Source organism: Monodelphis domestica, chromosome 6 (genome assembly GCF_027887165.1).
Source record: "Monodelphis domestica isolate mMonDom1 chromosome 6, mMonDom1.pri, whole genome shotgun sequence".
NCBI classification, from domain to species: Eukaryota; Metazoa; Chordata; class Mammalia; order Didelphimorphia; family Didelphidae; genus Monodelphis; species Monodelphis domestica.
The window spans coordinates 270,416,460-270,439,857 of record NC_077232.1 but is presented as its reverse complement, the minus strand read 5'-3'; the positions used below and the strand labels follow the sequence as shown (position 1 = coordinate 270,439,857).

Below are 23,398 nucleotides of genomic sequence, written 5' to 3'. Positions count from 1 at the left end.
ATATAGTACAATAGTATTTCATCACCAACATATGCCACAGTTTGTTCATCCCTTCCCCACTGATAGACATCCCCTCAGTTTCCAATTCTAGCTGCTATAAATATTTTTGTACAAGTAGTTCCTTTCCTTTTTTGTATAATATCTTTGGTAAATAGACCCAGTAGTGGTATTACAGAATCAAAGGGTATGTACAATTTTATAGCCCTTTGGGCATAGTTCCAAAATGCTCTCCAGTTCACGTCTCTGCCAGCCATACATTAGTGTCCCAATTTTGCCACATTGTCTCCAAAAGTTACCATGTTCCTTTTCTGTCACATTGGCCAGTGTCTGATAGGTAGGTATAAGGTGGTACCTCAGCATTGTTTTAATTTGCATTTCTCTAATCAAGAGAGATTCAGGGGGCAGCTGGGTGACTCAGTGGATTGAGAGCCAGGCCTAGGGATGGGATGTCCTAGGTTCAAATCTGACCTCAGCCACTTCCTAGCTGTGTGACCCTGGGCAAGTCACTTGACCCTCATTGCCTAGCCCTTACCACTCTTCTGCCTTGGAACCAATACACAGTATTGATTCCAAGACGGAAGATAAGGATTTTTTTTAAAAAAGAGTGACTTAGACCATTGATATCTTTGATTTCTTCATCTGAAAAGTGATTGTTCCTATCCTTTGACCAGTTATCATTTGGAGAAATACTTGTATTCTCATAAATTTGATGTAGTTCCCCATAAATCTGAGAAATTAGACCTTTATCAGAGAAAGTAATTATAATAAAAAATTTTTCCAAATGTTTCATTTTCCTCTGAATCTTGGTTACATTGGTTTTTTTTTTGTACAGAGCCTTTTAAATTTAATATAATCAAAATTACTCATTTTACATCTTATAATGCTCTCTATCTCTTGTTTGCTCATAAATTTTTCCCAGCTCCATAAATCTGCCAGGTAAATTATTTATATATTCTCCTAATTTACTTTTGGTATTACTCTTTATATCAAAATCATATATCCATTTTGACCTTATTTTGTTATAAGTTATGAGTTACTGGTCTAGACCTAGTTTCTGCCATGTTGTTTTCCAGTTTTCCCAGCATAACTCATTTGTTAAAATGAGCTCTTATCCAAAAAAAAACTGGAGTCTTTGGGTTTATCAAATACTGGGTTGCTAAGGTCATTTCCCCCTGTATATTGTGTATCTAATTTGATCCACCTTTCTATTTCTTAACCATTAGCAGACTATTTTGATAACTATTGCTTTTATAATATAGTTTGAGATCTGGTACTGGTAGGCCACCTTTCTTCACATTTTTTTCATTAATTCCCGAGATATTCTTGACCTTTTTGTTCTTCCAGATAAATTTTGTTATTATTTTTTCTAGTTTTATAAAATAATTATTTGTTAGTTTGATTGATATGGCACTGAATAAATTTAATTTGGGTAGAATTGCCATTTTTATTATATTAGTTTGGCTTACCCATTAGAACAATTAATATTTTTCCAGTTGTTTAGATCTGGCTGTTTTTGTGTGAAAAGTATTTTGTTATTGTGTTCATGTAATTACTGTTTTTGTCTTGACAAGTAGATTCCCAGGTGTTATATATGGTTTAGAGTTATTTTAAATGCAATTTCTCTAACTCTTTCTGCTGAACTTTCTTGATAGTATATAGAAATGCTGATGGTTTATGATCATTTTATGTCTTTACAACTTTGCTAAAGTTATTATTTTTACTAGTTTTTTATTTGATTCTCCAAGATTCTCTAAATATAGCATCATACCATCTACAAAGAGTGATAGTTTAGTTTCTTCATTGCCTACTTTAATTCCTTCAATTTCTTCTTTTCTTATTGCTAAAGCTAGCATTCCTAGTACAATATTAAATGTTAGTGGTGATAATGGGGATCTTTGCTTCACCTCTGATCTTATTGGGGTCTTCCAACTTATCCTCATTGCAGATGAACCTTACTGATAGTTTTAGATTGATAATACTTATCATTTTAAGGAATGGCCCATTTATTCCTATATGTTCCAGTGTTTTCCATAGGAATTGGTGTTGTATTTTGTCATGGCTTTAATTATGCTAGTAGTTTTCTTAATAGTAAACGTGTTATGCATTTATTTATGCAATTATTACACAATCCTGGCATAAATCCCACCTGGTCATAATGAATGATCCTTGTGATCCTGTAGTCTCCTTGGAAGTATTTTATTTAAAAAATTTGCTAATGAAATCAGCCTATAATTTTCTTTTTGTTTTTCTTCTTTCTAACTTAGGTAACAGTACCATATTTGTGGCATAAAAAGATTCTTTCTTTGCCTATTTTCCCAAATAGTTTATATAGTATTGAGATTAATTGTTCTTTAAATATTTGATAGAATTCACCAGCCTGGGATTTTTTCTTAGGCAGTTCATTAATGGCTTGTTCAGTTTCTTTTTCTGAGATGGAATTAGAATTATTTAAGTATTCTATTTCCTCTTTTGTTAATCTGGGCAATTTACATTTTTGTAAATATTCTTCCATTTCACTTAAATTGTCAGATTTATTGTTATATAACTAAGCAAAATAGCTCCTAATGATTAATTTCCTCTTCATTGGTGGTGAATTCACCCTTTTCTTTTTTGATACTATATATTTGATTTTCTTCTTTACTTTCTAAAATCAAATTAACCAATACTCTCTTTTATTTTTTATTTTTTTAATTAAAAAAAAAAACCCTTACCTTCTGTCTTAGAACCAATACAATGTATTGGTTCATATTGGTTCTAAGACAGAAGAGCAGTATGGGCTAGGCAATGGAGGTTAAGTGAATTGCCCAGGGTCACACAACTGGGCAGTGTCTGAGGTCAGATTTGAACCTAGGACCTCCCTTCTCTAGGCCTTACTCTCAATCCACTGAGCCACCTGACTGCCTTCCCTATTTTATTTTTTATAGAACCAACTCCTTCTCTTATTTATTAGTTCAATGTTTCTCTTACTTTAAATGTTATTAATTTCCCTTTGATTTTTAAGATTTCCAATGTAGTCTTTAATTGAGTATTTAAAATTTTTTTCTAGTTTTTTAAGCTACATACTCATGTCATTTATCTATTTATTCTCTATTTTATTGATGTAAGCATTTAGAGATATCAATTTTTCTCTTAAGTATTGCATAATTTTGATATGTTGTTTCCTCATTGTCATTCTCCTTAATGAAATTATTTTTCTATAATTTGTTCTTTGACCCATCCCTTTTTATCATTAATTTAATTTCCAATTAATTTCAAATTACCTTTCTGTGGACCCTTATTGATTATAATTTTATTGCATTATGATCTGAAAAGGATGTATTTATTATTTCCACTTTTCTACATTTGGTTGTAAAGTTTTTATACCCTAATATTTAGTCAATTTTTGTGTAGGTGCCATATACTGCTGAAAAGAAGATATATTCTTTTCTATTTCCATTCAGTTTTCTCCAGAGATCTATTAGTTCTACTTTCCTAAAATTTCACTCATTTCACTTCTTTCTTGTTTATTTTTTGTTTGATTCATCTATTTCTTCCTAAAGCTCATTTCATTTCTCCTTTTAAAATCTGGAGACTATACTATTTTGTGCATATGTTTAGTATTGATATATTACTTTATTGTCTATGATACTTTTTAGCAAAATGTAATTTCCTTCCTTATCTCTTAATTAGATATTTGCTTTAGCTTTGTCTGAAATCATGATTGCTACTCTTGCTTTTTTAATTTTAGATAATGCACAATAAATTCTGCTCAAGCTCCTTACCTTTACTATGTGTATGTCTCTCTGTCTCAAATGGATTTCTTGTAAAGAAATGATCATAGGGCTCTTGTTTTTAATCCATTCTGCTATCTACTTCTGTTTTATAGGTGAGCTCATCCCATTCATAGTCATGATTACCAACTGTCTTCCTCTCTGTCTTATTTCCCCCTTTGATCCTCCTTTTTCTCTCCTTTCACTGTCCCCCCTTTACAAGTGTTTTGCTTTTAGACATTACCCCTATACTTCCCACTCTCTTCTATTATCCCCTCTCTTGTTTTATTTCCCCCTCCTTCTCTATATGAAAAGTAGGACTGTTCCCTCTCTGAGCCAATTAGAGTTGAGGTTTAAGCATTGCCTAGGACCACCCTGGATCCATGTCCCCTCTGCCAAAATAGTTTTTCACATCTCTTTAGGTGAGATAATTTGCCCATTCCATTTCTCCCTTCCCTTTTCTTTCAGTGTAATCCTCTTTTTATCCCTTGATTTTTTTTTCATATATCATACTGATCAGCTTACTCCTGGCACTCTCTGTCTACATATACTCCTTGACACTGCTCTGATACTGGTAAAAATTTCAAGAATTACAAATATCATCTTTATATGTAGGGATATAAGCAGTTTGACCTTATTGAATCCCTTAAATTTTCTCTTATTTACCTTTTTAGGCTTCTCTTGAGTATTGTGTTTGAACAATTTTCTATTTAGGTCTGTTTTTTTTTTATCAGGAATGCTTAGAAATACTTCTATTTTAATAAATTACCATTTTTTTTTATGCTGAAAGAATATACTCAGTTTTCCTGGGTAGGTGACTCTGAGTTATTAAACTCAGTTCTTTTGCCTTCTAGAATATCATATTCCAAGTCTTCTAATCCTTTAATATAGAAGGTGCTATATGCTCTGTGAATCTCACTGTGGCTCAGTGGTATTTTAATTATTTCTTTCTGGCTGTTTGTAGTGTTTTCTCCTTGGCTTGCAGGGGGAGGAGGGGGAACCTGAAATTAGCTATATTCCTGGGAGATATCATTTGGGAATTTATTTCAGGAGGTGATCTATGGGTTCTTTCTATTTCTATTTTACCCTCTTCTCAAGAATATCAGGGCAGTTTTATTTGATAATTTTTTGTAATATGATGTCTACCCTTTTTTTTTAAATCATGGCTTTCAGGTAGTCCAATAATTCCTAAATTGTGTCTCTGGGGTTTGTTTTCAAGGTCTTGTTTTTTTATTGAGATATTTCATTTTTTCTTTTGTTTTTTCATTCTTTTGATTTTATGTTATTGTTTCTTAATGTCTTATGAAGTCATTAGCTTCGAGTTGCTCAATTCTCATTTTTAAAGAATAATTTTCTTCTTTTGGCTTTTGAACCAACTTTTCCATTTAGCCAATTCTGTTTTTTAAACTGTTTTTTAAACCTCTTGCATTGATCTCATTTCTCTTCCCCATTTTTCCTCTGAATAACTTGATTTTTGAAATCCTTTTTGAGCTCTTCCCAGGCCTGAGACCAATTCATATTATTATTTGAAGTTTTGTGTGTAGTTACTTTGCTTTCACCATCCCCTTTTGAGTCTATGCCTTGCTCTTCTTGGTCTCCATAAAAAATTTTATGGTTAGGCTATTTTTTATGTTTGTTCATTTTCTCAGCCCTTTTCTTTTATCTTAAAGGTGAGCTCTTTTCTCAATAGAGGGACAACTCTTTTAAATTTCAGTGTTTTCCTTACTGCTATGTCCTTAGCTATATTTTTAGGTTTCTACAAGTTTCAGTTCTTCCAACATGTTTTGATAGCTTTTGGGCTGGAGCTCTGAAAGTCACCCCCTACTGCTGAGTCACCCCCAGGACTGTTGATGCCTTGCAGAACTCAAAGCATTGTGATCTACCTTGTGCTGGGGCTCAGGACCTAACCTCAGATTTGGGCAGGGGTTTTGGGCTTCATTCTGGGCTTGATCAGGTCAGGCACACTGTGGACTGCTTTACCTGGAGCTTATAATCTCACCTTGAGTTTGGGTAGAGTATTTGGGCCTAACCCTGGGCTTACTCAGGTCAAATGCAATGTAGACTTCTGTGTGCTAGCATCCAGGACCTACGTGCAGGCTTTAGTGAGGTCTCTGGGCCTCCCCTTGGGCTCTCACTAACACTGCACCTCGCCGATTGCCTTTTGCTGGGTCTTAGGCCTCTGTTTGTACTTGGGAGAATGCTCAGAGCCTACTTCTTGGCCTGCGCCAGCCAAGGACACCATGGACTATCCTACAATAGGACTTGGAGCTTCACTATAGACTTGGACTCAGACTTAGAACTTTAAGGGGTGTGTGGGGTTAGACAAGCTCTTAGGGCCTTGATGTTTGCTTTGGCCCAGATTCAGAACCTGAAACATCATCTGTGGGCTGGGGGGAGAGGGGGAATTGCTGTTAGCTTGCCCCAGTACTCTTCCTTGCGATTGTGCTGCAGGCTATGCTTCCCTATCGCCTTAATGAAGCAGACCCTCTCTGCCTATCTTTCAGGTTGTTTTCTGCAGGAAAGTTGCTTCACTCTATCCCCTTGTCAGTTCTTTCACTCCAATATTCATTTTGAAGTCTTATTTTAGGGTTGGTTGAAGAGGATTCTTAAAGATTCTCATCTTGGCTCCAAGTCCACTCTTAGTCAATTTTAAAGGACCATAGGACTTTGGGTCATTGTATGAAAGCTAGGTAATGTGATATGGGAAGCATCTCATTAGTTGAGAAGATCAGATCTTATTTCTTGGGATATATATTAAACAGTGAGTCGGTTTAGAATTGTATAATTGTACAATCAGAGACTCCAGGCCCAATAATGCCTTTAATAGATGAACCCTTGGGCCTGGGCCTCTACTAAAGAGAAGTAGAAAGGGGGGAGCAATGTAGAAAGGAAGTATTATGTTGTTATTGTATATATTATTGTTATTAGGTTCTTTCCCTCATCCAGTGGCCATTTTGTTGAATAAACTATATGAATTGTAAACAATACATCAAACTAGGGTTAAAAAGAAATGCCAGGGGAAAATATGGACAAACAGACACAGAGAGGAAAGCAGAAGCTTCAAAGTTTTGGCCCCTTGTGACAGAAAATTCTAACTATAGATTCTCTAAAGGCTGTAATCAGTGAGATCCCTGAAAAGAATGTGGAGGAATTTCATGAGGAGTCCACAGAGAAAAAACTCCTAATGCCATATATGTTCCGTATATATTTTATTATCCTTTGTAGTTTATGTTTCAACCTACTATTTCCAGGGATCTTGTGTTTTCAAGGACAGCAGGTACCTCTTGGTGGGCATATTTGATACCAAATTGTTTTTCTTCTACCATCTTTGTAAAAAACGTTTGCTATGAGCAAAAGGTTGATCATGTGGAGGATCATAAACAATAATAGCACCAGAAATGCCAGCCTTTTAGGGTTGTCACTAGAGCCCTAAAGGAAGGAAGTAGCAACTGAGGAAACTAAGCTCCTCTTGCATCAACTACAGATTGAGTGACCTCAGAATGGATATTACAACCAACAGTGGTCATCCAGACTCCACTTGAAGATATCCAATGAGGTTGAATCTACCATATCCCAAGGCCCATTCCACTTTGGAAAAGCTCTAATTGTTAAGAAGTCTTTCTGAAGAAACCTAAATTTTTGTCATTTTGGTTCCCTTGCCTCATTTTCTATACAAGCAGAATAAGCCTGATCCTCAATCTACACGCCAGCCTTTCAAATAGTTGAAGAAAGTTTGCATGCCCCCCTCATTCCCCAGATCATTTAACATATCCTCAAAGGACTTGATTAAAAGGGATTTCATTTCCCTCATCTAGATCCTATCCATATTATTAATGTACTTCCTAAACTGTGACACTCAAAACTGAACATAATATACTTCTGTGTGGTCTAAACCAGTGGACTTCAATGAACTGCAGACTGATATCAAGGTCTTCCTCCATTAAAATTCCCATATTGTTTTCATATAAACTACATGTCTAACCAAGCCTGTCCCATCCTATACTTGAGAAGTCAGTTTTTGTTTTCAGTTGCAAAACTTTAAATACTTCATTTTACATTTCATCTTATTAGATTTAGGGATCTTAGGAATCTAGCCTGTTAAGATCTTTTTTGGTATCCAGGTTGCCATCCATTGTGTTAGCCTTTATCCAAGCCACTGATAAAAATGTCAACACAGGACCAAACATAGACATTCCACAGGAGTTCTCCTAAGTTAACCATGAAAAATTACTTTCTAAATCTGATCATTCAACCAGTTCTGTATCCCACTCACCCAAGGGACTCTGTGTGGGATGACCTATTGGAGTGTGCATCCAAAACAATTAGAGAATGGGAAGGACTTAGGTTTAAGCCTAGAATGATATAGAATACTAATAATCCATCTATCTGTTAACAAAAGATTAATTTAGTTATAATTGGGGAAGGACATTGAGCAAAGAAAGAATCTCTAGTCAAGGTTATAGCTCCTATTCTACTTCCTTGCTATGATGATCCCACTAATCAAGGCTCAGGGTCCAGCAGGAACTTCTGGCTTTTTATCTTCAAGCAATCTGGGCCTGAGCCTTAGTCCCTGGAGCTGGTTAAAAGAACTAATCCATCCCCCATTGTATGGATCCCTAGTTGATATTCTTAATATCTCAAAGGGCCATCTCCAACATTCTCCTTTTATTTTCAACTACTCTCCAACTCAGCCTTCACTGGCCACCAAGTTCCCATTCTATGATAGGCATCAACCCCTTCTAGTGGTCATAATAGTATTATCCACAACCCAGGGACCCACAGCTGCCAAAGATGCCATTGGGGAAATCCTTTCCTCCTCTAAAAAACTCCACCTTTTTCTACTCCAGATCACCTTCTACATGACGTTGACCACTCTGTGCTTTTTTCCTCTTTTATTTTCCCCTGGACCAAGGGAGTTGCAAATTATAGATAGATATAGATGGGTTGGTTATTCTCTGTGGTATCACAGAACCAATTATCTTTCTTCCAAATTCATGAAAAGAAAAAGCCATAGAAAGGATAAAATAGGTCTGGGGCGGGGGAGACCAGAGAAGAAATATAAAGCAACTGCCCTTCAAAAACATTTTCAGAGTTATAAAAACAAGAATTAGAAAAATGCAGATGTTTTACCATTTACCATTATTTTTTTTAATTTTTACCACATTGTAACAAAACACCCTCTAAAACCTTTACCACAATAAAAGTTACATATATAAATATATTCACTGGTTATTTTCTAGAAAAGTGAGTCTTTAAGTTGCTGGATTTAAAAAAAATAATATATTTTTCTTTGACAAAGTAATAGTTGTCCTGAATTTGCTATCCTTTTACTATGATAAGCAGGCTAAAAAAATTAAAGTTAAATACAAAATTAACAGCAAATCTAAAATTAATGAAAATAATTAAAAATGTTTCATCTGTCCCTTCCTGGGGCATATAGAGATAATATCATTTCATTTGGTCCTCACAACAACTTTGCAAGATGATGTTGTTCATTTGTTTTAGTCATAATCCGAACTTTGTGAACCCCTTTGTGGTTTTCTTGGCAGTGGTTGGCCATTCCCTTCTCTTCTTCATTTTACAGATGAGAAAATTGAGGCAGAATGAAATGACTTTCCCCAGTCACACAGCTAGTAAGTGTCTAAGGCCAGATTTGAACTCAAGAAGATGAGTCTCCCCAGGTCTAGACCCAGCAGCACTAATCCACTGTGCTACCTAGCAGACCTTATTGCAAGATAGGGACTATTATTATCCTTTTTTGATAGCTGAGGAAATTGGGGCAAACAGAAGTCAAGTTACTAAGGGCCACACAACTAGAAAGTGCCTGAGTCTGAATTTAAACTCAGCTCTTCCTGACTCCAGGCCCAGTCCTCTATCTGCTATATCACCTAGATGACTCCATTCTAAAAATTCATAATTGTCAATAATCTATAGACACAGTTTGTAAATTAACAATTTGTGTTACTCTTTGCACTTTCCTTAGCATGACAACTGAGATTAAGTGGTGATGATAATGTATGCACTATTCTTCCAGTAGAATAACACTAATATTCAACTTCAAGGTCCAATACTTTATTTTATTACAAGTGTTGTGTGGCACCTTTCCTTCAATTAGCTCTGAGCAAATTAGTTATCATCATAATAGTGTTCTTTGCATCTTTGAATGTTTGGTGGGAAGTATTCTTACTTCTACCTAGCAGATGGAAAAAGAAATCTTACTGAGATTAAATGACTTTACAAAAAATTCATAAATCTAAAATGTGATCATTAGTATTTAGGTAACCATTGGCATTGAATTTGCCATCTGTTACACAAGAACAATATCACAGGTGCCAATTGCTTAAATTGGCATTTAAATATGTAGCATGCAGGCTATTTTTGCATAACTAACTAGAGTGGACAGCTGCATGCTGCCAGCCTAAATCATCTAACTAGCTTCTAGAAAAGTGGTTTGTAGCTCCAGGATACAGTTATGCGATCAAGAGTGTGTGAGATTAGAAATCGTTATCCTAGCAGAATATTGACATTTTTGAGCACTAAACTTACCTGTCGGCTAGATAACATTCTTTAAGGAAAGTCAGATAAGATACCACCAAAGTCCTTTATTCCCCAAATATGTACCCCATCTACCAAAATAATTATTAGTTTGCTTGAGGAAATAAAATATTTGTTTATTTAATAAGTATGGTTAGGATACTAGAGAAGAATCTCTCATATAGAAAGCCAATATTAAATTCATTCCCAGAATTTGAATTAACCAAGGTAGTATTTAACCAGAAGACATACTCTATATTTTCTTTTTACTTGACAAACATATTTTAATAACCTGTTTTTTAACATTATGCCAGATTCATGCATGACTGCTCTGTCTTTGGGGATGGGTCAAATGTAGGTAGTGGCACAGAAGTAAGAATACACAAGCTATATAACCAAATATGTCCTGGAGAGTAAGAAAAGCAAGAAAACCATTAAAGCTGACAGCTCCTCCTTTCTTTTCATAGAAAATGAAATGTCCTCAATTATAGAATAAGTTCACTGGAAATATCAAAGACATCTATTCTTTTTTTGAGATTATTAGTTGTTTTTTTTTTGTTTTTAATTCAAAGATATTTTCAAAATTACGTGTAATAATTTTCAACATGTTTTCCAAAATTCTAAGAATGATCCAAACTGTGTCCCTCCCTCCCTTCTCTACCCCATCTCAGAAATGGTAAGCAATTTGATCTGGGTCATATATGTATTATCATATAAAACCACACTTCCATAGTGGTTATTGTAAGAGCACACTCTTAAAAAACCAACCCCCCCAAATCCATAAATATACTAAATTAATTATATGCTTTGATCTGCATCCAAATCCAATAGTTCTTTCTCTTAAAAAAGGATTCATTTTTGATACTTGAATCATTGAAGTAGTAAAAAAAAGTTTTTAGGATTTGCATCTTTTAAAATAGTATAGGCAGAAAGGGGTTATTAAAGTACCAGCTCACCAAGGAGATGAAAAGAGAGGGAAACACATTCTTTCTCTGGACAAGTGGCTACTGCCTTCTTGTTGACCTTAGACTCACAGGCTACAGATCTCTTCTTCCTCCTTCTTCACATCATCCCTTAGACTCTGAGAGCAGTTCCTTAGAGTTTTTGTCCTGAACTCTGTGCTCCTTTTCTACTTCTTTTTTCATTTTGGTTCCACTCAGTGGAGCATGCATTTCTCCACACACCTCTTTGAGGTCCACACCAGTTCTTTTTGAGCTTCTAGCTGATTAGTTGTTGAGAGATTCTCTCTTGTAACTTTCTCCCCCTGAACTCAACATAAGGGTTAGGGTTAAGGTTTTCTTGGCTATCAGAAAAGTGTAAAAGTGTGAAGGAAAGTAATTACTTTTAGAAAGAAATTAATGTTATAGATTTTATACTTATTAGATGTTTCCTCCATCCTTATGATTTCTTTCTTCATGCATGAGGTAAGCTTTTTTTTTTTTGCATTTGTGTCTCTTCATGCTTGCAGGTTAGCTCAAACTTATGTATTTCTTCTTGCATGGGTGTATGCTTTATGCCTAAAAGTATAGTTTTCATTTTTTTCTTTTTGCTTCATCTAAGAGGTCTATCATATGTTCACTGTATGAAGTTTTTGAATGGTTATTGCATGTATTACTTGGAGATAGTTCTTTTTGTTTGTTACTATGTCAGGCAGATAATTGTGGCTGCTACTCTTTCAAATGCAAGGTCAAGGTTTTCCTTTTGTTTTCTGAGTTAATGGCTGCATATCTTCAAAATGTGTTTTGTCCACACTCTTTAAAATTTTAGAAAAAATTTCCAAACTAATTTTTAAATATTCAAAATGAATTTAGATCTTTGTTAAAAATACTAAAATGATACTAATTTCATTGAGGAAACAACATATCAAAATCTATGTGATACAGCCACAGTGGTACTCAGAGGAAATTTTATATCCCTAAATAGAGAGGGAAGAGATCAATAAATTGAGTTTGCAACTTAAAAAGCCAGAAAGAGAACAAATTTTAAATCCCCAGATAAAAAGTAAATTGGAAATCCTAAAAACCAAAGGAGAAATTAATAAAATTGAAAGTAAAAGAACTATTGAACTAATAAATAAGACTAAGAGCTGATACTTTGAGAAAACAAATAAAATAGATAAAGTTAATCTAATAAAAAAAGAAAGAATGGAATAAAATTAAGAGTATCAAAGATGAAAAGGGTGATCTCACCTCTAATAAAGAGGAAATTAAGGTAATTATTAAGAATTATTTTGCCCAATTATATGGCAATAAACATGACAATTTAGATGAAATGGGCAAATATTTACAAAAATATAAATTGCCTAGATTAACAAAAGAGGAAATAGAATACTTAAATAGTCCCAGAAAAAAATCTCCAGGGCCAGATGGATTCACAAGTGAATTCTATCAAACATTTAAAGAACAACTAATCCTAATACTAAACAAATTATTTGACAAAATAAGCAAAGAAGGAGTCTTACCAAATTCTTTTTATGACGCAAATATGGTACTGATTCCAAAGCCAGGCAGATCAAAAATGGAGAAAGAAAACTATAGACCAATCTCCTTAATGAACATAGATGCAAAAATCTTAAATAAAATACTAACTAAAAGACTATAGAATGTTATCACAGTGATTATTCACCATGACCAGGAATGCAAGGCTGGTTTAATGTTAGGAAAACCATCTACATAATTGACCATATCAATAATAAAACCAACAGAAATCACATGATTATCTCAATAGATGCAGAAAAAGCCTTTGACAAAATACAACACTCATTCCTATTGAAAACACTAAGAAGGGGGGCAGCTGGTAGCTCAGTGGATAGAAAGCCAGGCCTAGAGATGGGAGGTCCTAGGTTCAAATTTGGCCTCAGATACTTCCTAGCTGTGTGATCCTGGGCAAGTCACTTAACCCCCATTGACTAGCCCTTACCACTCTTCTGCCTTAGAACCAATACATAGTATTGATTCCAAAATGGAATGTAAGGGTTTAAAAAAAAACACTAGGCAGTATAGGAATAGAAGGGCCCTTCCTCTAAATAATAAGCAGTATATATTTGAAACCATCAGCAAGTATCATCTGCAATGGGGACAAGTTAGATGCCTTCCCAATAAGATAAGGAGTGAAGCAAGGATGCCCATTATTACCTCTTTTATTCAATATTTTACTGGAAACACTAGCAGTAATATTAAAGAAGAAAAAGAAATTAAAGGGATTAAAGTAGGCAATGAGGAGACTAAAGTATCCCTCTTTGCAGATGATATGATGACCTATTTAAAGAATCCCAGAGAATCAACTAAAAAACTAGTGGAAATAGTTAACAACATTAGCAAAGTTTCAGGGTACAAAATAAACCCACATAAATGATTAGCATTTCTATATATTTCCAACAAAACTTAACAGTAGGAGTTAGAAAGAGAAACCATAAGATAAATGATAAAATCTTACAACTAAGAATAACTTACCCAACAAAATTGACTATAATCTTAGAGCAGAAAAAGCATATAGACTTTCAGTGAAAAAGAGAAGTTCCAAATAATCCTGGTAAAAACAAAACAAAACAGAACAGGTGCAATGGAATTGTGAAATACAAACAAGGGAGTAAACTGAACCACAAAACAGTTAATATAATAGAGCTTATTGGAAGGGGATTTATTGTGGAATGGTGATATAGTCCTCTTCAGAACCTAATATCATCAGAGATCATAAGTAAGTCAAATTATGTCAACAATCATTTCTAAATGTCTACTATATGCCAGACACTTTGCTAAATAATAATACAAAGAAAAGCAAAAAAAAAATTTAAGCAGAAGTTTAATTGTGTATCAGAATAAGAATAAAATCAATATCAATAGAAATTAACAAGAAAATTTCTTATTTACTTAAACTTATTTAAAAGCACCTAGACAATGAACCAATATCAATATTAAATTTATATGCATCATATGGCATAGCATTTAAATTCACAAAGGAAAAATTTATGAAATGAACAAAAGCTATAAATTATAAGAATAACAATAGATATTTATTTGCTTTTCTCAGAGCTGAACACATCTAAACAGAAAGATAAGCAAAAGGGAAAATATAGAATTGAACTAATAAATAAGGCTAAAACATTTATGGTACCTTCATAATGGGGTCACTAAAAAGGTAATGTAATTTCTCAGTACCATTTGCCACTTTAACAAAAATGTATTAAAACACAGAGAAATCCTAAATAAAGGCAAACAGCACAAATACCCAGTTAAAAGAGCAATTAATTCAGAGAGCCTAAGCAAAAAACAAAACAAACAAACAAAAAACAACTCAAGCTTAACTTTATAGTGAAATTCTTACTAAGTAGTGAATCAAAGAACAAATCACTATCAATTACATGAAAGCCAGACTTCAAATGAAAAAGTATATTCCTAAAATATGCATTAACAAAATAGAAAAAGAAAATGTTAATAAATTAAATTAGAAAGTCCAGCAAATACAATAACCAGAAAAGGAAATCTTGAAACTGAAATATATTTACATTAAAAACAAAAAAGATTATATAACCAATAAAACTAAAAATTGGTTCTTTAAAAATGCTAACCAAATTTATAAACATTTATAGACAACTTGATTAAAAAGCAGAGCAAAGAAAATCAAATTAACAAAATTAAATTAAAAGGGGAAAAACAGTCAGTAACCATTTATTAATAGCCTATTATTTACTAGACACTGTGCTAAAAATACTGGGGATATAAAAAGAAGTCAAAACCACAAGGAGCTCACAATCTAATGGAAGAGAAAACAAACAAACCAGTATGCACAAACAAGAAATATACAGAATTAATAGAAGGGAGACCCTAAAATTAAAAAGGATTGGAAAGATTTCTTATAGAAGATGAGATTTTAATTAGGACTTAAAGGAAGGGAGAGCACCTGAGGCATTGGGGACCTCCAGAGAAAATGCAAGGAACAGAGAGATGGAATATTGGAATGACTTGTTCATGGGGGCCAGTGACATGGATTCAAAAATATGTGGTGGCAGCTTTGGGAACAGGAACTCATTATTTTACAAAAACTGCTGGGAAAATTGGAATACAGTATGGGGAAAATTAGGTTTGGAACAACATCTCACACCCTATAGCAAGATAAATTCAAAATGGGTATAAATGACTTAAATATAAAAAGTGGAATCATAAATAAATGAGGTGAACATACCTGTCAGATCTGTAGGAAAGGAAAGAATTTAAGACCAAGCAAGAGATAGAGAACATTACAAAATATAAAATGAATAATTTTGATTATATTAAATTAAAAAGGTTTGTACAAATAAAACCAATGGAACCAAAATTAGAAGGGAAGCACCAAATTTGGAAATCATTTTTGTCACAAAATTCTCTGACAAAGATCTAATTTCCCAAATATATAAAGAACTAACTCAAATTTATAAGAAATCAAGCCATTCCCCAATTGAGAAATGGTCAAAGGACATGAATAGGCAGTTTTCAGATGAAGAAATCAAAGCTATCAATAACCATATGAAAACATATTCTAAATCCCTCCTGATTAGAGAAATGCAAATCAAAACAATGTTGAGGGTACTATCTTACACCTAGCAGATTGGCCTTTATAACAGTAAGGGAAAGTGATGAATGTTGGAGGGGATGTGGCAAAATTGGGCCACTAATGCATTGCTGGTGGAGTTGTGAATTGATCCAACCATTCTGAAAGGCAATTTGGAACTATGCTCAAAGGGCTTTAAAAGAACACCTACCCTTTGATCCAGCCATATCACTACAGTTGTCTCTCACTATATTGTGGTTCACTTATTGCAGCCTCACTGTATCGTGGGTTTTTAAAAATACTTATTTAATTCTGTATCGTGGACTTTTTTGTGGGATTTTGCAAATGAATACCATAATGTATGCAATGGAAATGCGATACATCACTACCGCTTGAGCATGTTTGCTAGCATGAGACACTAACATGGCACACTATTAGCTGAAGGAATGAAAGGTGACTGCAGCCCTTTGTTCTGTATCCTGGGTGCTATTTGGCTCAGTGACTGTAGCTATTTGCTCTCCCACACTGTGTTTAAGAGCATATGAAGTGTTTATAAGAGTGTGGGAAAGGTTTATAAGAGAGTGGGAGGAGTTTCTAAAGCTTTAAAATATATATGAATAACAAAATAAATATAATGCCAATACTTCACACGAATTCTCACCTATTGTGGGGGTCTCTGGAGCATAACTCTTGTTATAGGTGCGGGGTCTCTGTACTAGGTTTGTACCCCAAAGAGATAATAGTGAAAAATGTTGGTACAAAAATATTCATAGCCAGGCTTTTTGTGGTGGCAAAATATTGGAAAATGAAGGGATATACCTTGATTTAGGGAATCATTGAACAAATTGTGGTATCTGATGGTGATGGAATACTATTGGCTGAAAGGAATGATGAACTGGAGCAATTCCACATGAACTGGAAAAACCTCCAGGAATTGATGCAGAGTGAGAGGAGAGAACCAGGAGAACATTGTACACAGAGACTGATACACGGTGGTATAATCAAATGTAATGGACTTTTCTACTAGAAGCAATGCACTGATCAAGGACAATTCCAAAGGACTTAGGAGAAAAAATGCTATCCACATTGAGAAAGCGAGTAGAAATACAGAAGGAAAACATATGATTTATCACTTGTTTATATGGGTATTGGATATGGAGTTTTGTTTTTTTAAAGATTATTACAAAAATGAATAATATGGATTAAAATAGGTATTGAGTGATGATACATGTATAACCCAGTGAAATTGCTTGTCTGCTCTGAGAGGGGGGAGAGAAAAGGGGAGCAAAAGAATATGAGTCATGTAACCATAGAAAAATACTTAAAAACAAATAAACAAATTTTAAAAATATATGTGGTGGAAGTAAGGTTGTTGGTCCTTTGTTTTCAAAGAAGACCAGTGATATCATAAAGTGATATCTTTCCTTGCCATAAATCATATTTTAATTGAGGCAGAGCTGCACAAAGTTGTAACCTCACTCTATCTTCCAAAGTCCAGTTGTAAGATATAAATCAGGACAACTGGCGATGGCCCGGGATGCAGTGGAGGACCTTGGGGTCTTTGATGGCCTTTTGGAACAAATTTTTCTTATCCACCCATTCCTTGGGGGGGAAGTCTTCACAGGCTTGGAGTAGAATCCCTCTAACTGGTTTGAGGCCTGTCCGGTTAAACTGAGTTAGCCCATTTGCCTGGATAGTTTTACTGGAGAATGGCCATTGTGCATGCTACAGCTTCTTAGAGCCACAAACGCAAGTTTCGTGGCAGTTAAACACCAAAGGTAGATGAGCAGCCTTGAAAATGTCTTGATAAGCCTTCACACCAGAGATGCGAGTTACCTCTGCATACCCCATACATCCCAGAAGTAAGGTTTAAGCAGACTGGAAAGATAGGAGGGGTGGTGATGATGGAGGGGTGGGTTGTTTTGGAAAAGGGACATAGATAGGATGATAGAAGTCAGCAGAAAGAATGGGGTAGAGTAAGAAAATTTGGAAATCATTAACATAAAAATTTAATCCATGAGCATTAATGATATCACCAGGTGAAGTAGTATTTATTATTACATGGTATTGTCTACTTCCTGGAAAATTGCTTTTGGTCAAAGGAAGAGAGCCAAGTTATCAACAACCATATGGGGGTGGGGGGAATGCCCCAAATCACTAGCAATTAGAAAATGCAAATTAAAACAGACCTATCTGAAGTGTCTCACCACATATCAATAAGAATAGCAAAAATAACAAAAAGGAAAATGGCGATTGCTTTATTGGTATAGAAAACTTATTTTAAATATGTTCCCTCTACCAGTACTGTGCTTATAAGAGAGTTGTCTAGAGTGAGTAGTGCAAGTCTGTCACAGAAGTAGGGCCTGAAATTGTCTTCTTGACTCTCAGACCCTCTGTCCATTATGCCAAAATTCTTCTGACATCCTAATTTCATAAAATTAAGTGTAATAAGTTCCTTCCCAACAACTTAGACTGTGCTTTTATAGTGCCAGAAAAACTAATTCCATTCACAAAAATTTGGAGTTCTCTTCAAACTTTTCCTAAAAGTCATTTGGGCCCCAAATTAAAGAGACTATGTGTGCCTCACAACTGGCTCCACTGAAAGTAAAGAGAAGATGGAAGTTGTGGAAAATAAATGTCTGGTTTAAATAAAAGGAACTCTGGGAAACTCTTCTCATGAACCATAGTTACTTATGAATGGTATCCATGGAAAAAAGAAAACTATGCGCATCCCAAAACAAGTAATATGAGATCACTGGGTAAGAAATTCCAAATGTAATTTATTTGGTTGTATTGGGGGGAAAGACACTACTAGTCTTAACTTCTTTTAGTTAAAACATAACATCTGTAATAAATTGAGAAAGGGTTTCTATTTTTGAATGGAGAGTGATAGTACTCATTTTTTTTACACCAACCAAAATGTTTTCAGTACACTACCTTATGAAGGTTTCCTTGAGAATACTTTGCATCCATTACACCACGATTTCCTATTTATGTGAATTCCAACACTTTATTGTTGAAAATAGAAATATAGGCAGAAGTAAACTACTTTTACCAGTTTTTGGAGTATTACCATCTCATGATTCCAGTCCAGGCTTGTAATCTGTCTCCTAAACTCCTTTCTCATCAATTTTTTATCTCCAGGTCAACTGTGGTATATATCAATCATGAAATTGCATCCTTTTGGGCACTTCCCCAAATGTTCTTAAACTATACTTCTCCCTCCCTTTTTGGTATCTGCATTTCACCATAAAGTATATCTTTTAAACACATAATGGTACTCCACTGCTCCGCCCATTCTAGTTCTATATTATATATTGGCATATACCAAAGGGAAAAATAAATGTGTATATATAATTCTACATAGGTGTCAATACTTGTACAAGTATATGTAAGTTTAGCTATGTAGAGGAAATGGTATCTTTATGTTTCTAAATGTAAATACACAAAACAAAAAATTATACTATTTTCCTCAGTAAAAGTGACTCTACAAAATATAACCCCACAGGCATGTGAACTCCACAAAAAAGCAAAGGCCAAAACATATGAGTTCAGTATTTTTCTGGCCTTCATGCATACTATGACTGATCACAAAATCAACTCAACTTCAAGAGTGAGTAGAAGAAAAGGAAAGATCTCAAGGCTGTCCAGGAAAAAACTGACTGTGGATATAAAGTCAATGGATTGTTTGTCTTTGTTTAATTGATAAGTTTGTGGAGATGCATTTCCTTTGTGTGTGGCCATCTCAAATTTTAAAATTTTAGAACGTGAAGACTAATTCCATCTGTACAATGCCTAGCACAGTATGAAATGTAAATTTATGCTTCTGAATATCTCAATAGTTCATAACATGAGTTCCACAGACCCCCTCAAGGTGATGGATTTGAAGAAGTCCATGAACTTGGATGAGAAAAATTTATATCTTTTATTACAGATTTATTTTCACTAACTTCCAGCTAAAAGTTAGCATTTTTTTTCAATTATTACTATAGGCAACAAACTATAGTAGAAGCAATACCTGTTACTATCACAATAGAAATCACAGATATTTTCATATCATATTCTAGTCTTTGTGATACTTTGAAATATACTTTTATCACTCCTTAAAATGACTAGTTACTAGGTTCAAATCTGGCCTCGGACACTTCCTAGCTGTGTGACCCTGGGCAAGTCACTTAATCCCCATTGCCTAGCCCTCTAAGATAGAAGGTAAGGGTTTTTTATTTTAATTTTTTTTTCTATTTGTATTTTATTTTATTTGAATCTCTCTTTTTAAAATTTTATTTTATTTAGTCAATTTAGAACATTATTCCTTGTTGCAAGAATCATATTCTTTCCCTCCTTTCCAGTAGCCCATGCACAATTCTGCTGGGTATTACATGTGTCCTTGATCAGAACCTATTTCCATGTTGTTGATGTTTGCACTAGGATGTTCATTTAGAGTCTAAATCCCCAGCCATATCCCCTCAACCCATGTAATCAAGGTTGTTTTTCTACAGTGTTTTTACTCCCACAGTTTTCCTCTGGATGTGGATGGTGTTCTTTCTCATAGATCCCTCCAAGTTGTCCAGGATCACTGCATTGCCACTAATGGAGAAGTCCATTACATTCTATTGTACCACAGTGTACCCATCTCTGTGTACAATGTTTTCCTGGTTCTGTTCCTCTCACTCTGCATCAGTTCCTGGAGGTTGTTCCAGTTCACATGGAACTCCTCCAGTATATTATTCTTTTGAGCACAATAGTACTCCATCACCAACATATACCACAATTTGTTCAGCCATTCCCCAATTGAAGGGCATCCCCTCATTTTCCAATTTTTTGCCACCACAAAGAGCACAACTATGAATATTCTTGTACAAGTCTTTTTCCTTATTATCTCTTTGGGGTACAGACCCAGCAGTGCTATGGCTGGATCAAAGAGCAGACAGTCTTTTAGTGCCCTTTGGGTATAGTTCCAAATTGCCCTCCAGAATGGTTGGATCAATTCACAACTCCACCAGCAATGAATTAGTGTCCCAACTTTGCCACATCCCCTCCAGCATTCATTACTTTCCTTTGCTGTCATGTTAGCCAATCTGCTGGGTGTGAGGTGATACCTCAGAGGTGTTTTGATTTGCATTTCTCTAATTATAAGAGATTTAGAACACTTTTTCATGTGCTTTTTAATAGTTTTGATTTCTTTATCTGAAAATTGCCTATTCATGTCCCTTGCCCATTTATCAATTGAAGAATGCCTTGATTTTTTTGTACAATTTGTTACTCCCTTCTAATTTTGGTTGCATTGGTTTTGTTTGTACAAAACCTTTTTAAATTGATGTAATCAAAATTATTTATTTTGGTAAGGGTTTTTTAAAAACATTTTTTAAAGAAATGACTAGTTACTTGACCTGCTGCTAGATATATTACTATATCCCAATTTTCTTTTTATATTTTGATAATGATATTTCAGTGCAATTGATTTTTCTTATAATCCTCTCTAAAAACATCATTCTGAGAAGGAGTCCAGAGGCCTCACCAGGATGTCAAAAGGATCCATGATAAGAAAAAAATGTTAAGAGCCCCCACTCTAAATGATGATGCCTTAGCAGCATTCCACAACAGGCCCTTAATATTTCCAATTAAAAGTACTATTTGCTTAAAGGGTTTTGCCTCAAATAGAGCACTGTGACTAGAATCAGAAAGCCCCAAATTCAAATTCAGCCTCATACCCCTACTACTTGTGTGACCCTGGGCAAGTCACTTAACCTCAGCTTGCCTTAATCTGCTGGAGAAGGAAATGGCAAACCACTCCAGTATCTCTGCCAAGAAAAAACCATGGACAGTATGGTCCACAGGGTCATGAAGAATTGGACAAAGTTGAATGACTGAATAACAATTTGCTTTATAACTTTATTTTTGAAGTTTTAGCACTTGAGATGCTAGGTTCTTTTATGGGGTGGCAATCATTTTGTTTTGTTCATTTTTAATGGTGGTTTCAACACATAGAATTTAAAGCCACAAGATGGCATTCATTGTCTTAATTCACTTAATCTTGTATTTTGAAACTATAATAGACATGCTTTGTCTGAGAGTGGTATCTAAGGATATTATTTTTCTTACTTAACTATTTCTCAGTACTCTTACAGTATCTTTTTTCATCTTAACGCAACACAAGGGAAAATTAATATTTTTCTCTAAATTACCAACTCTTGGTTTTCCTAATCTTTCATCCTCATAGCAGAAGCAAAAAGGAAGGTAGCAAACCATATAATTTTCATCTCTATGACAAAACGTATCTATTTTTTTCTAGTCTTGGAAAAATTCTTACCTGCCTTTTTCTAAGAAATATCCCAAGGCTACCACAAAGTCATGTTTCATTACTTCACCATTGTATGGAATTATCAATCCTCCTAGCCAAAAAGTTTCTAAAGGAAAGTAATCTCAAAGTCTGTAAATTGTTGATTTCTCTAAGATTTAACAGTAAAATGAAAATAAAAACTTGTAATGCTCATGATGTGTATGACTTCTGTTTCAGGTTCACCCAGGCGATAACTCTACTAGAACTCCTATCCAAACAGACCTCTACCTACAAGTTGTCATCTATGACCATGTTTCCCGAAGAAAGACTTAAACATCACCATATTAGGTCACTTTCTGTTTCCTCACAATAAGTTTAAATCACAGGACTTGTAGCTATGAGGCAAATAAAGGCATTTGAAGAGACCTTTATCTTGACTGCCTTTGATGAATATACAAGGGTAACTTTTTTTGACCTGATTTTAGATTTTTCATTACAACTTCAAAAGTCCTTTTGAACGATGGACTATGAACATGGAAGCCATATTGAATAAAGCAGCTCGCATGGGTAAAAACATGGGTAATTATTTGTGTCATTTCTAAACCTACGATTTTGGGTAGCATGTAGAAATATGAACTTCTATTAGTGACAAAATGAGTGCAATTCAACCTTATTCCACAAAGAAAAAAACATGACAGAGAGATGAGAAGATTAATAAAATGCTTTTGCGATACCAGGTCTATTATAACTTGTGAAGATAAAGTTTATACATTCTTGAATTAAATAATATAAATATAGGGCATTAAATCACTTAATTCTCTATGGAAAAGAACAATCCTGGGATGATTCTGCCTGTGTGGCCCTGAGGAAATTGTTTAAACTCGGAGTTGTTGTTTCCTTATCTATAAAAAGAAGGCATTGACATAATGGTCCCTCTATGGTTCCTTCCAGCTCTAACATATGAGCCTATAACATCTCAGGTCATGATTATGAAATAAATTTTAAAAACTTGATATTGTGGCTGGCAGATGGGACTCCATTCCAGTTAGGAACGCTAGAGAGGAAAACTGTGAAAGAATCTGGTTACATTTTTGAGATGCTGATGATTCAGGAAGGAAAAAAAAAAGCAAAAGGTTGGCAATCCAGGAGAAAAGTTTAGTGCAGAAGAGCTAGATGGGCATGATGCTGTGGGCCATCACAGAGCAGAAGAATAACACATAGAGGAATGAAGGAGACGTGATCAGAGTAAAGGGTCAGATGCCCAGAAGGATAGCTAGATAGTTTAAACTGAATGGTTAACCAGAATCCA

At 34.6% G+C, this 23,398-nt stretch overlaps 1 protein-coding gene across 2 annotated transcripts in view; it reads left to right on the top strand.

Moving 5' to 3' along the window:
* CFAP299 (cilia and flagella associated protein 299) overlaps positions 1-22,663 on the top strand; it is a 530,824-nt gene extending 508,161 nt beyond the window's left edge. For both annotated transcript variants that reach the window (XM_001371531.4, XM_056803233.1), the window contains one exon: positions 22,327-22,663. In XM_001371531.4, coding sequence (XP_001371568.1) covers positions 22,327-22,422 — 96 coding nt within the window. In that variant the 3' untranslated portion in view covers positions 22,423-22,663. The remainder of the gene's footprint in view (positions 1-22,326) is intronic.
* Positions 22,664-23,398: the final 735 nt, after the last annotated feature.